General features: G+C 39.4%; 1 protein-coding gene across 1 annotated transcript; it reads left to right on the top strand.

The window, feature by feature from the left end:
• The first annotated feature begins 762 nt into the window (after positions 1–762).
• Positions 763–13,258, top strand: VNN1 (vanin 1). Its single transcript, XM_083379944.1, has 8 exons — positions 763–932; positions 1,621–1,853; positions 1,941–2,071; positions 4,105–4,297; positions 6,669–6,960; positions 10,572–10,948; positions 12,135–12,305; positions 13,090–13,258. Exons 2-8 carry the CDS (start codon positions 1,632–1,634, stop codon positions 13,195–13,197), a joined length of 1,494 nt encoding a protein of 497 aa, XP_083236070.1. The 5' UTR covers positions 763–932; positions 1,621–1,631; the 3' UTR covers positions 13,198–13,258.
• The last annotated feature ends 2,141 nt before the right edge of the window (positions 13,259–15,399 follow it).

Genomic DNA, 15,399 nt, shown 5'->3' with positions numbered 1-15,399 from the left:
ATAACAGTAAGATTTTAGAAGTGGCTTGGTATTGCCTTCTTTCTGGGGCTGAGTGACGGTGATTGGCCCAATGTCACCCAGCTGGCTTTGTACCCAAGGTGGGATGAAAACTCATGGTCATGTGGTTTCTAGTTTAGTACCTTAACATTACATCAAATTGGTTGTCCACTGGATTTTGCCTGAGTTGAATTAACATTTAATACATTGCCTATTTTAACAATGCTAGGCACCTGATACAAGTAGTTGAATGCTGGTAGGACTGCTCATCGAAAGTGATTAGATTTCATGCCACCTAGCTATTTTTAAACACATGTTTTATCTTGAGAACTCTTGGGCATTTTCTATGTAAATTTGGAGTGTTACCATCCTAGTGCTTATTCCCAGGAAGATCCCTCAAGTGTTTGGGAGCCAGTCATCTGAAGCACCTGTGATCGTGGATTGTTAGGCTCAAGGGTGCTTAAAAAAATATCTGACATCATATCAGTGTATAAGGTTCCACTGATCCCAAGATCGCTATTGTCAAAATCTGTTCTGCTACTTTAAACAATTCAGCATCCCAGAGATGGGTCCTCTCATGTGATTCTCCCCCCTCCTGACTCCATTCATAGCATCAACCATCGTCACAGGAAGAGAACAAAAATACATACTTATGTATATAGTTATCCAGTTTCTCTCTTTCTATGCCAGACTGAAATTATGGGCAACTTTATTTTTCCCTGGAAAGAAACAGACAGAAGTCTGAGAGGTCTAATCAGCTTGTACTAGGTGCCTAATAGTATTAGGAAAGCAATGTGTTAACTCAAAATCAAAAGGACATTGCAATAAAAACAAGTAACCGCCCTTCCAGGCATTCAGTCAGACATAATTTTGGACAACCTCTAATTCTTCTGGTAACAGAAAGTAAAGCAAAAAGAAGTTGCAAAAGAAGGAAGGTGAGTGAAACAAGTTTTAATGTTATCGGTTGTTTGCTTTGGTTTTTTTTATGTTTTATTTCCAATTAAGATAATTGCTTTAAAAAGTATTCCATTGTAAATGTTTGTTTAGAAGTGTTCCCACATGCCCAGAAAAGAGAAAGGCAAACTGAGGCAATAGCATTAATCTTGGGAGACTATACTTGACAGTAACAGGGGTCAGTGTGGCCACTGTAACTTCAAAATCGGGCCATAAGTAGCTTTTGGGAAGGGTCAGTCGTAAATTTGGTCATTAAGCAACCATTTGTAAGTTGAGGACTGCCTGTAATCTAGAGAACCTAAATTTCAGGCTATATATTTAATACTGGAATATTTATAGAAAAATAGTGCAATATTCTTTTTTTTTTCTTAAAGAGGAAGAAGACTAAGAGCACAATAATATGTCTGTTTGCTCAGACTGAATCCAGCCATACAGATTCAAATGTTTGTTTCTTCTTTTGGGTCATTTGAATTAGAATCAAAAAGACAGAAATACAGTTAGAAGCATAAAAAGTTCAAAGTGCATTGGGTAGTTACTGATTTCAAGGTACACTCTATCACAGCACAACAGCTGAAGCAATCACACTATCTGGGATCACCTGACTAGATATGTGACCTTTCCCAACACTCCCTAGATCTCCCTGTTCAATCTTGTTTTTTCTCTCCCCAGTCTATAAGGACATGGCAATGGCCTCCTCTTCATCTTTACAGCATGCTTTTATTTTTATACTCCTGGGAGGCCTGAAGGCTTTAGCACTGGACAAATACACTGCGGCAGTATACGAACATGCAGTCATACTGTCAGAAGCCACAACTAAGCCTGTTTCCCCTGAAGAGGCCTTAAAATTGATGAATCAAAATATGGACATCTTAGAAGATGCCATCCAAAAAGCAGCAAAACAGGTACTGGGTACTACTTGCTAAAATACATTTGTGGGTAAAATGGTTGTCCTGCAAGGGAAGGAGCTTTACCTTCATTTCTTTTGACAGGGAGCACATATCATTGTGACTCCAGAAGATGGCATATATGGATTTTTCTTCACCAGAGAAAACATTTATCCTTACCTTGAGGACATTCCAGACCCACAGGTCAACTGGATTCCATGTACTGACCCTGAAAGGTATCTTGTGCTTTACTTTTGTGCAGCCTCCGTTGAAAGGCACTTGAACACTGAACACAGCCTTCTCTTAGGTTTGTGATTCAGTATTACAATGTAAGGTAAAGGTAAAGGTTCCCCCGCACATGCGTGCTAGTTGTTTCCGACTCTAGGGGCCGGTGCTCATCTCCATTTCAAAGCCGAAGAGCCAGCGCTTGTCCGAGGACATCTCCGTGGTCAGGTGGCCGGCATGACTAGACGCCAAAGGCGCACGGAACGCTGTTACCTTCCCACCGAAGCGGTCCCTATTTTTCTACTTGCATTTTTACGTGCTTTCGAACTGCTAGGTTGGCAGAAGCTGGGACGAGTAACAGGCGCTCACTCTGTTACGCAGCACTCGGGATTCGACCCGCCAAACTGCCGACCTTCTGATCGACAAGCTCAGCGTCCTAACCCACTGAGCCACTGTGTCCCTGACAACACCCTGACAAACTCAATGTATATTGAAGGAAGGAATTGTAACATGCCACTTAGGCATCCGTTAGACCTCACCTGTTATCATTTGTATATATCCTCCAGGTAAGGTGATTAGATAGATAGATAGATAGATAGATAGATAGATAGATAGATAGATAGGATAGATAGGATATAGATATAGATATAGATATAGATATAGATATAGATAGATATAGATAGATATAGATATAGATATAAATACAAGTAGAAAAATAGGGACCACTACGGTGGGAAGGTAACAGTGTTCTGTGCGCCTTTGGTGTCTAGTCATGCCGGCCACATGACCACGGAGACGTCCTCGGACAAGCGCTGGCTCTTCGGCTTTGAAACGGAGATGAGCAACGGCCCCTAGAGTCGGAAACGACTAGCACGCATGTGCGGGGGAACCTTTACCTTTACCTATATATATATGCATGTTGGCAGAATCATTTATATCTAGTTTGCTACCCATTCTCATCTCTTGCAGAGACCTTAAGAAACTAAGCATTTTTATCCATATTTTGCCCTCACTTAGCAACTAGGTATTATCATTTTTTTCATCCCTGCTAAATTTCAATGCCTTGGTCAAAATCACATTTTGGCACAAGAAAAGGCAGCATTTTGCAACCCAAGAGACATAATTTGGCAAAAAAGGAAGTCTGGAGCACAGAATCACATTTAACAGAGAAAAGCAAAGTGAAAGAAAACTAGGGGAAAAAGATCTCTTTAAAGCCAGAAATTCTTTTTAATGGAATGAAATTATTTTTAATTACCAAGTATTTATTTTTATTTTTTTATTTTATTTTAATTCCATTTATATCCCGCCCTTCTCCGAAGACTCAGGGCGGCTTACAAGCTTAGCAGTAGCCTTCATTCTATGTATATGCCTGCTTATTAGGGCTTTCACACACACCCCAAGCGGCATTATTACAAAGTCAGCTTAATTGCCCCCAATTACTTATGGAATGCATAGAACACATTTGAAAGGGTTTATCTTTATTATTAAGAAAAGTCAGGGAGTCTATATTTAAGCAATTTGTTGGCCTAGTGCTATTCATGCTCTCATAATAAACAAAAGGATTCCCTTTCCAGTCTGTGTGTGTGTGTGTGTGTGTGTGTGTGAGAGAGAGAGAGAGAGAGAGAGAGGGAGGGAGGGAGGGAGGGAGAGAGAGAGATAAACAACCTACTAAATTATATTATTACTAATTCAAAGTAATCTCAGTAGGGAACCAGTGGCAGAAGGATTCATTTCATCTTTTCCCCAGGGAACTGGTGTTCCACTGATTGAAAGCGCCTAATTGCTTTCAACATCTTTTCCTCTTCAGTGAAAAAAAACAAACATAGAAATATAGCTTGAAGAGAAAAGAGTTTACAGCATCTAAAACTCACCTATTCCAACCTCCATGGCTCGTCTTCTTTTTCCTATTTTAAAAAGAAATAGCCCCGCTTCTGATTTATTGCCTGTTTTGGTGTCTTTTTCTGCATTTTGTCCTTCCACATGGAGGTAAACTCCCAAAGGTCAGTTGCACTAATCCTTCAGTTCTGTGATTCTTCATATTTAGATTTGGACCTGCTCCAGTCCAAAAAAGGCTAAGCTGTCTGGCCAAGAACAATTCGATCTATGTGGTTGCCAATATGGGTGATAAGAAGGAATGCAGTAATAACGACTCAAAATGCCCTGGCGATGGCCACTACCAGTACAACACAAATGTTGTCTTTGATTCAGAAGGAAAGCTGGTGGCACGGTACCACAAGGTAAGGCTACAAATTTCACAGTTTTATTTTTTAAGAAATTGTTATTTCTCCATAAACCCCACAAAACACAAGCACATCCTCTTTTATGAGTTAATTTTATTTTAAACATCAGAGGCTGGATATGTCCACTAGAACATATTTCAACTTTGAGATTTCAGAGGGAAAACTGAATTACATGTAGCAAAAGTGATTTAGCATAACAGATATATAGGGTGAAGTTCTAATTTGGCAGATTTATTTCCTTCCTTCCTTCACTTCCTCCTTCCTTCCTTCCTTCCTCCCTCCCTCCCTCTCTCCCTCCCTTCTTTCCTTCCTTCCTTCCTTCCTTCCTGCCTGCCTATTTGCCTTCCTTCTTTCATTCCACCCTTTTCGTTTTCTTTTTTTATTACAGAAATCTAATGATGATAAAAAATAATACAAAAGTATAAATACAAAATAAAAATCATAAAAATAAGCTTAAGGGGTAAAAAAGCAAAATAAGTAGTATTAATTACCTCAGCTTTTAATCTATTATTAAATGTGGAAACATATTTGTTGTCTCATTTTTACAATATAAAGGAAGGTATTCCAAACTCAATTAAAAGAACAGTGGTGGGATTCAACTATGTGAGCAACCGGTTCTCTGTGTGGATGCTACTTTCAGAAGTCCATTCTGGGCCTGGGCAACAAAAAATTAGCTACTGGTTTTGCCAAACTGGTGCGAACTGGCTGAATCCCACCACTGATTAAGAACCATGTCTTGAATCCATTCTTTGGCCCCCTGAAGCATTGTCTTTCCACTTAACTAGAATAATCATTTAGCTGAAACCTAGTCTTGATAGAGTCAGAGTTCAACTTCTACATAATATCAACTTCTATAGTTTTGGAATGCAATCCAATATCAGATTTACATATTAAATAATTATGTTTTCTCCCAGTGATGTTTGTTCACGTCAGAAGCATCACAATTAAAATAAGGCATATTATATAACATGAAATTTAAAATACAGGTAGTCCTTGAGTTATGACACAGTTGAGCCCAAAATTTATGTTGCTAAGTGAAACATTTGTTAAGTGACTTTGCCCCAATTTATGACTTTTCTTGCCACAGTTGTTAAGTGAATGTTTGCATTTGTTAAGTTGGTAACACAGTCATTAAATGAACCTGGATTCCCCATTGACTTTGCTTATCAGAAGGCCACAGAAGGTGATCAATGACCCTGAGACCAGTTGCCAAGCACCTGAACCAGTTGCCAAGCACCTGAACCAGTTGCCAAGCACCTGAATTTTGATCATGTAACCATAGGGAGGCTGCAACAGTTGTAAGTGAGAAAAATAGTCATAAGTCACTTTTTCCGAGCTGTTGTATCTTTGAACTAAATGACTGTTTAGTGTCGAGGTCACTAAATGACCAATATATGTTGAGGACTAAAATACAAGATTAAAATATGTACAAATTAAACAGATATTGCCCAGAAACTAGCCACATTAATTGAGTTGCCATGAGGTACTCAAGTATACATTAACCGGGACACAAATGGCAGGTAGTCATATTTGTTGTTGTCTGCATGTCACCATAATCTCACAGAACAGAAGCCACCATATATCCCCATTTGTTTAGAGTTACTCTAGATTCTGTTGTACCCAATGATATCACATATATAATCAAGATTATTTCAATGTTGAAACCAAAAATGAGCCCTAAAGGAAATATTTAAAATTGTCTGGGTTTACATATTAACATTAATAATTATTATTCCATTTTTCTAACCATTTATAAAAATTTTCTCATATTTGGAAATATTCTGTATCTTGTATCCCTTTCATTTTCAATGTAAGCCTATCTATTTCTGCACAGTCCAAGATTTTCTTAATTATATCTTCTTCAGATGGTATTTTTTCATTTTTCCAATATTGAGCAAATGTAATTCTTGCTGCTGTTAATGCACGTAATATTAAGTATACATTTTTATCATAATTTTCTGAAGTTATAGCCAAAAGAAATAATTCCAGTTTATAGTCTACATCAGCACCTACTGAGTGGGAAGATCTTCTTCATGTAACTGAGACACACTTATAGTGGTCTCCTGTATTTTCATACAGCTTGCTTTTGGATATGATGGAAAACAAATCTCTTCATGTCCCAGTTACATGAAGAAGATCTTCCCACTCAGTGGGTCCTGATGCTACATTATTAATAGGCCCAGAGGTTCCCTGAGAACAGGTCAATCAGAAGTTTTAAAAAGTTTTGGATTTTCCCCTCCTCTTATTTTAAAATGTGTTACACTTTCACTTTCAATTAAAATGACTTGCAGAGGTCAGTGTTATGCTGTTCATATGTTTACTGAAAAGCACCTCACTTGTTTCCTAAATGTGTTTATCTTTTTAACAGCTTAACCTGTTTCAGCTAGAGCATCAATTTGATTTCCCTAAAGAGCCTGAACTTGTAACCTTCAATACCACCTTTGGAAAATTTGGCCTCTTCACTTGCTTTGACATTCTCTTCCATGATCCCGCTGTGGCCCTCGTAAGCCAGCTCTCGGTGGACACCATCCTTTTCCCTACAGCCTGGATGAACGTCCTCCCCCATTTAACTGCTATCGAATTCCATTCAGCTTGGGCCATGGGCATGCAGGTCAATGTTCTGGCAGCTAATACTCACAGTCCTAAATTGAGAATGACAGGTAACGTATTGGTTGAGATAAAAGGATCGATTGAGTATTTGTTTCTGTTCACCAGACAGTTGAGAACCTCCAGCTGGTTGTGAATTCTCTTCCTTGAGAAATCCCTTAATGCACACTTGCCAAAATTAAGATATGCTGGAGTGGTCCCTGCAAGCAGAAATTCAGCCATCACTGTAGTATACAGAGTACAATATTATCATTCCTTTATTGTGCTTCTACAAATAATCTCTGATTCGGTGTATAAACAGTAGTAGCCTATGAATGAAGGCGAGTATACAGTAGTGTCCCAGGAAAACGTTGCAGGATCCAATTTGGATCAGTCACCGGAACCAGTGGTTTTGTCTTCCAAGCTTTTGGACTCTTGCACTGGAGTTCGAATCCAAGGCAAACCATTCAATATTACAGTAATCCAAGTCTATGCCCCAACCACCAGTGCTGAAGAGGATGAAATTGACCAGTTCTATGAAGCCCTACAGCACCTTATAGAACTAACACCAAAAAATGATGTCCTTATCATCATGGGGGATTGGAATGCTAAAGTAGGAAGCCAAAAGATAACTGGAATAACAGGCAAGTTTGGCCTTGGAGTACAGAATGAAGCAGGGCACAGGCTGATAGAATTTTGTCAAGAGAATATGATGGTCATAGCAAACACTCTTTTCCAACAACCCAAGAGATGGCTCTACACATGGACATCATCAGACGGTCAACACAGAAATCAGATTGACTATATGCTCTGCAGGCAAAGATGGAGAAGCTCTATACAGTCAGTAAAAACAAGACCAGGATCTGACTGTGGCTCAGACCATGAGCTTCTCATTGCAAAGTTTAGGCTTAAACTGAAGAAAGTAGGGAAAAGCACTAGGCCACTCAGGTATGAATTAAATCATATCGCTGTTGAATATACAGTAGAGGTGACAAATAGATTTAAGGAATTAGATCTGATAGACAGAGTGCCTGAAAAACTATGAACAGAGGTTTGGAGCATTGTACAACAGGTAGCAACCAAAACCATCCCAAAGAAAAAGAAATGCATGAAAGCAAAATGGCTGTCTGAGGAAGCTTTGCAAATAGCTGAGGAAAGGAGGGAAGCGAAAGGCAAGGGAGAAAAAGAAAGATACACCCAATTGAATGCAGAATTCCAGAGAATAGCTAGAAGAGATAAGAATGCCTTCTTAAATGAACAGTGCAAAGAAATAGAAGAAAACAATAGAATAGGGAGGACCAGAGATCTTTTCAAGAAAATTGGAGAGATGAAGGGAACGTTTCATGCAAAAATGGGCATGATAAAGGACCAAAATGGCAGGGACCTAACAGAGGCAGAAGAGATTAAGAAGAGATGGCAAAATTACACAGAAGAACTATACAAGAATGAGATTAACATCCCTGATAATCACAATGAGGTGGTCACTGACCTCGAGCCAGACATCCTAGAATGTGAAGTGAAGTGGGCCTTAGAAAAGCTGAGCAACAACAAAGCTAGTGGAGGTGACAGTATTCCAGCTGAGCTATTCAAAATCTTAAAAGAAGATGCAGTAAAAGTGCTACACTCAATTTGCCAGCAAATCTGGAAAACTCAACAGTGGCCACAGGATTGGAAAAGATCAGTTTCCATTCAAATTCCAAAGAAAGGCAGTGCCAAAGAATGTTCAAACTATCGCACCATTGCACTCATTTCTCATGCTAGTAAAGTTATGCTTAAAATCCTACAAGCTAGACTCCAGCAGTATGTGGATCGACAACTACCAGAAATACAGGCAGGATTTCGAAGAGGTAGAGGAACTAGAGATCAAATTGCCAACGTACGCTGGATCATGGAGAAAGCTAGAGAGTTCCAGAAAAACATCTACTTCTGCTTCATTGACTATGCTAAAGCCTTTGATTGTGTGGATCATAACAAACTGTGGCAAGTTCTTAAAGAGATGGGCATACTGGACCATCTTATTTGTCTCTTGAGAAACCTATATGTGTGCCAAGAAGCAACAGTGAGAACTGGACACGGAACCACTGATTGGTTCAAAATTGGGAAAGGAGTCCTGCAAGGCTGTATACTGTCACCCTGCCTATTTAACTTATATGCAGAGCACATCACGAGAAAGGCAGGGCTAGATGAATCAAAAGTTGGAATTAAGATTGCCGGAAGAAATATCAACAACCTAAGATATGCAGATGATACCACTCTAGGCAGAAAGTGAAGAAGAACTAAAGAGCCTCTTGTTGAGGGTGAAGAAGAAGAGTGCAAAACCTGGGTTGAAACTTAACATTAAGTAAACCAAGATCATGGCATCCGGCCCCCTCAATTCCTGGCAAATAGATGGAGAAGAAATGGAGGTAGTGACAGATTTTATTTTCCTGGGCTCCAAGATCACTGCAGATGGGGACTGTAGCCAAGAAATTAAAAGACGCTTGCTCCTCAGGAGGAAAGCCATGGCAAATCTAGACAGCACACTAAAAAGCAGAGACATCACCCTGTCAGCAAAAGTGCATATAGTCAAGGCTATGGTCTTCCCAGTTGCAATGTATGGCAGTGAAAGTTGGACCATAAAAAAGGCTGAGCGCCAAAGAATTGAGGCCTTTGAACTATGGTGCTGGAGAAGACTCCTGCGAGTCCCTTGGACTGCAAGGCGATCAAACTGGTCAGTTCTAGAGGAGATCAACCCTGACTGCTCTTTAGAAGGTCAGATCTTGAAGCTAAAACTCAAATACTTTGGCCACCTAATGAGAAGGAAGGACTCACTGGAGAAAGAGCCTAATGGTGGGAAAGATTGAGGGCAATAGAAGAAGGGGACGACAAAGAATGATGTGGCTGGATGGAGTCACTTAAGCAGTAGGCGTGAGCTTAAATGGACTCCAGAAGATGGTAGAGGACAGGAAGGCCTGGAGGAACGTTGTCCATAGGGTTGCGATGGGTCGGACACGACTTCGCAGCTAACAACAACACTGGAGCCCATCTTTAGGGAACTTCTCTCTAGCAGTGTGCACTTTGTGTGGTATTTATATGGTGCAAGTACTTAGGAGGCGAAGGCTTTGCAGTAGAAGCAAACAACAGACAATGACTTAATAGCTAGTCATCAACACCCCAATCAACATCTAAAAAGTCACATGCAGCAGGCACCATATAAATGTCACACACAGAACGTCCCAAAGCACACACACTGCTAGAGCGAAGTTTCCTGAAGATGAGCTCCAGTACGAATCCGAAAGCTTGGAAGACAAAATGGCTGGTCCCGGTGATCGAACCAGATTGGATCCTGCAGTAATAGCCAAGTTTTGCTTGATTTCTTTGCATTGCTGATCATAAATACAACTTTTCTTTAAATTTTTGTGAGAGCCTGGAACTCTACTGTTTCCTTAAGCAGAATGTAGTCTCTTCCTATTCTATTCTTGCTCATCAAAGTATAAAAAAAAGGAAAAGAGAAAGCTTTTGAATGGCTTGGGGCAAATTCTTGGCTATATGAATACATTTCTTGGTCTTTTTTCAGAATTATATGTGTGTATTTTGGGGGGTTGTTTTCTTAAATATGTTTGGGGTAGGTTAGAAGAAATAATGTATACTGTATGTCTTGCAAAGACAGGATGAGAAAAATGGCTTTTATTCTTGTCATTTTTAGGCAGTGGTATCTACACACCATCTGGATCCCAAGCATATCATTATGATGATAAATTGATGAACGGGCACCTTTTGGTTGCGGAAATCTATTCCCATCCTTCTCGTTTTCCCACCCCTCTTCCTACTGTTAACTGGAGCTCGTATGCCACAACTATTGACAAGTTTCATGAGTACCCTACTTTCACTGAATTTCTTTTCCATGATCCATTCACCTTTTCTAAGCTTACAAAACAAGCTGACAATATTACGGTGTGCCAGAACAGTCTCTGCTGCCATTTAAGCTACAGGATGAGGGAAGAACCGGTACTAGAAGATGAACTTTATGTGCTAGGGGCGTTCGATGATTTGCATGAGGCTGAAGGACAATATTACTTACAGGTACTCTTTTTTTATGGGGGAAAATGCAAGAGGGAAAGATGAAAAGACTAGATGCCCACTAAATTTGCAGGCTGATGTCTAGATAAATTTCAGCACTTTATTCTCATTATCTCGCTTGGAAGCTTAAGTACACTTTTCTAGTTTAAATAACCAATCCAATCGAATCACTTTGTGGCTGCATCATACACATGATGAATGAAAGTCTCTATGAGCAAGAACAAAAGTAAGTCCTAAATGTTTATTCTTGGGAGGATGGATGGTAATGTTCCAGCACACATAGTTCTGGAAACTTTATTACCATGTCCTGTAGGAAGCTGACACTGGCTGCCATAAGAATAGTATATTTAGTTTCATCCTTTAATTATCTGGATTCTAATTAACAAGCCTTATTTTCATGGACACTTTTGGTGGCTGCCAAAATGGTAATCATGCAAGAATACATTGCAAGGATATGTTTGGATAACAGTCACTGGGCATATTGATATGGAGTCAATAAGCTGTGAATATTTGGATAAAGGACCCTCCCGATGCTATGGACATTTGTTTTGAACAGAATGCTGACCCGCCTGTACACTATACCTGATGACTCCCTGGAGCCTGTCAAATGTATGGAATCAGAAGTTGTGTTTGAAATGATAGGCTATTTCTGTCAGGCTGAGGTCCACCATAAATTTGGGATTTTGTAATGAAATAAACATGCAACCATCTAGGAACGGGCCTTTTCAGTGGTGGCTCCAGTTGTAGTATTCCTCTTTGGAACAGCCTCTCTCAATAAGCTTTGCCTATTCCTTCATCTCACTTTACCTCCCCTTATTTCTAGGCTATTGACCTCCAGGCAGCTCTGAGAGACATTTTCTTTTTGGCACCTGGCAGAGACATATTTATTTCCCTGGCCACTTTGACAACCTTGATATACTGAGATGTATATAGCTGCAAGTCCTTGGTCGCCATGACACCAGGAATTCCTCTCATGCCAAGCTGAACTTGTGCCTTCATCTGCTAAGTCTGTGTCAACAATCAGTCGTGCCTCTCCCCCAGCCACCAACATTCACATGAGTGTGTTCCACAGAAGTTCCTTCCTATGGAGGAAATTAAGACAACTGGTTTGCAGTTCCTTTTCTGATAGTAGCAACCTAGTTCCTCCATAATGAGTACTTTGCCAAGTTTTGTTATCTTCTCCTTCCAGATCTGCACTTTGCTGAAGTGTGAAGGTACACACATTCAGACCTGCGGCAAGCCAACCACTACTGCAGACTCCATATTTGAATTTTATTCTCTCAGCGGCACATTTAGCACAAACTACGTCTTCCCAGAGGTTTTGCTCAGTGGGATTCGTTTGGCTCCTGGAGGTTTTCGGGTAAGGTGGTTTTTGTAAATTATAATTTTATTAAATTTATCAAAGTATAACATACAAATGAAAATGAAAGTAGTGGGGAAAATGGGGGGAGGGGAAAGGAAAAAGTGTAGGATAAAGGGGAAAAAGAAGAAGGAAAGCATTGGCTTCTGACTCTTTTTAGTTTAGTAGAATAACATAAGATAACCTCAACCTCTTACTTTTACATACTTAATATTATAACAACAAACTTAACTAATCAGCAAAACCCAAAGCCAAAGTTTCATTTTTTCCCCCATCTCAAAAACAACATCTAGAAGCAAAATGTCTATGGAGATTCTCAGTCATCCAGGATTCTCAGTCATCCACGTCATCCAGGAGGCAACTGGACTTTCTTGTTTTTCTTTGCAAGGAATATAAATCCTTCCATTCCCCACCATCCGGTCACAGCTGAAGCAGCTTCTTGGATGAGAAGCGAGATGTGTTCAAAGAAAAACAAGCAAAGAAAAACAAGCCTCCTGAAAAAGCACATATGGGACATCCAGAAGCATTTTCCAAATTTGAATGTATTCTTTTCTTTGATTAGAGCAGTTAATTTAGCCATCTCTGGTAGTTACATCATAAAGCATTTTTGCTGCTGTTAAGAAACAAGGTTCCACATTTTTTAAAGTTGTTTTGTCGATTAAACATATAAGAACTATGTCTCCTCTTAATCCCCTACTTTACAAATGCCTTGATTCAGCTAATAGGAGAAATCTATACCTTATTTAACTAATTGTATTACTGAAAATCTTTCATTCATTCCTAGGTTTTGAGAGATGGACGACTCATCAGTCAGAACAATATCTCTCAGGCCATTTTAACTGTAACACTTTTTGGAAGATGGTATGAACAGGATTCTGCACATAAACCCTAGTACACTGACAATAAAACCACAGTACCGAATAAGGTTGAATCCACAACTCAATAAATCAGTTGCTTGATACTTTTACTGTTTCAGTTGTCATTTATAGTAGCGTGATGTATTGGTGATGAATATAGTGATGCTATGTTTAATGTTGACAAATCCCAAGGAATACAATCTCTTGAGCTTTGTCCTAATAAAGGTGCAACAATGTAATAGTTATTCTACGTACAAGGTTCCTGGAAGAAAAACAGCTTGATATATATGGATCATCTCAGGTAGAGCTGATTAGGTCAGATATTTGAAGCCACTTTAAAATGCAACAGATAGTTAGGATCCAGGTTGTACCTCATGTCTTAACTCTTCATCTCAGATACAGACCCAGAAATGACCCACTATATCCCCATTGGTTCTGGGGAACATTTAGCAAGAATCAGTTGTCTAATCACAAGGAACCAGAAAACCAGACTTCAGGTTTTTTTAAAATCAAGAATGAAAAAAACTGAAACTGCTATAACCTCTTTGTTTTTCATTATTTTCAACCAGGAAGTGGGCTGGGTTGACTTATTGAGCCTGGCTTAGATTGTAATATGAATTATGCCAACTTTTTGATTTGAAAATGATAATCCATGCAAGTCAAAACTCACATAGTTGACTGTAGCCTTCACCCCATGCATTGTCAGTGCTCTTTTATTTGGGGCTATTTTAAAAATAATAATCATGTCCTAGAGGTGAGAGGAATTTTATGTTTGAGCGATTCTTGCTGCTCTCTGAGCATGCTTACTTTCTTGCAGATGTTTCATTACTCTAACTAGGTAACATCACTGATGATGTCACCTAGCTAGGGTAATGAAATGTCTGCAAGAAAACAAGTAAGCTCAGAGAGCACCAAGGACCCATTTCAACCCTGAGCTACAATTATTCTCCATTAATGTTATATTTGTAAGAATTGAAAACATGTGCAATTTTAATTAAGGCAATCAATTGGCTTCTCAAATATTGAGAAGAATTTTAAAGTTGACATCAGTAATACTATTCTCCAAAGCACTTGAGGGCAAGACAAGAAGCAATGGATGGAAACTAACCAAAGAGAGTAGCAACTTAGAAGTAAGGAGAAACTTCCTGACAGCTAGAACAATTAATCAGTGGAACAACCTGCCTCCAGAAGTGGTGAATGCTCCAACACTGGACATCTTTAAGAAGAGATTGGACAGCCATTTGTCTGAAATGGTATAGTTTCCTGCCTGAGCAGGAGTTTGGACTAGATGACCTCCAAGGCCCCTTCCAACTTTATTATTATTATAATTAATATGGCTATGCAGAAGAGGAATCTAAATATGAATGAAAAGGTATGGTGAAACTAGGCTGAAGAAAAAAATGCCTATAGACCAGGGGTGTCAAACTGCCAGTCTGCGGGCTGGACACGTCATGCAGAAGCCACACCCACCCCATTTCCAGCAATGGCAAAACAGTCTCTACATTGTGCGATGTCACGTGACATCGTGAGTTTGACATGTCTGCTATAGACTATAAGTGTATTAGCTAAGAAATTATGCAAACTTCAGATTGAAGGATCAATGAAGGATCAGCAAAAGATGGAGAGTGATCAGTTAGAATGCATGCATTCTGCAAACCAATACTTTTACTCATAAGCAGCAATCGTGGGCAAAATAATTCATAGAATCAAATGAAATGGAAGAAAAAAATATTCTAGCATTTGAGTTACCAAGATTTTTTTCCTTAAGCAAGATGTAATGAAAGGCAGGATATGGCAAAGAAGCAAAAATGCTCTTGTAGCCTTATTGACCTGGTTCTTTAGACTCAGGTGTCAACTTCTGGACTGAACCTGGCTGAAGCCATTTTTCCAGTTATCAGTTGACACACTGCCTGAAGGGATGGGGGGTGGGGGCGATAAGTATTCTAGTTAAACTAAACATGAAGTGAATCCCATGGGAACCAAGGTCATTCCCATTGGAGGCAAGAGGAGAAGAGAAGAAAAGCCTGCCAATTGCTGTAATTGGTTCACGTGATCTGTAGCATAGTCAAGGGGAGGGAAATGTTACTTTTAATTACTTTGTAACTGATGGGAGAATTTAGAGTTTGTTTCACTTTTGATCGTGCTGATATTATATATCCAATAAAGATGTTCTTTGAGAAAACTGTATGCTTCAGAGTTCTGCTTTGTTTGACATCAGGCTCAAGTTATAGGGGTAT

This window comes from Vipera ursinii, assembly GCF_947247035.1.
Source record: "Vipera ursinii genome assembly, chromosome: 1".
NCBI classification, from domain to species: Eukaryota; Metazoa; Chordata; class Lepidosauria; order Squamata; family Viperidae; genus Vipera; species Vipera ursinii.
The sequence above is the reverse complement of the archived record's forward strand: the minus strand, read 5'-3'. Positions and strand labels throughout refer to the sequence as shown.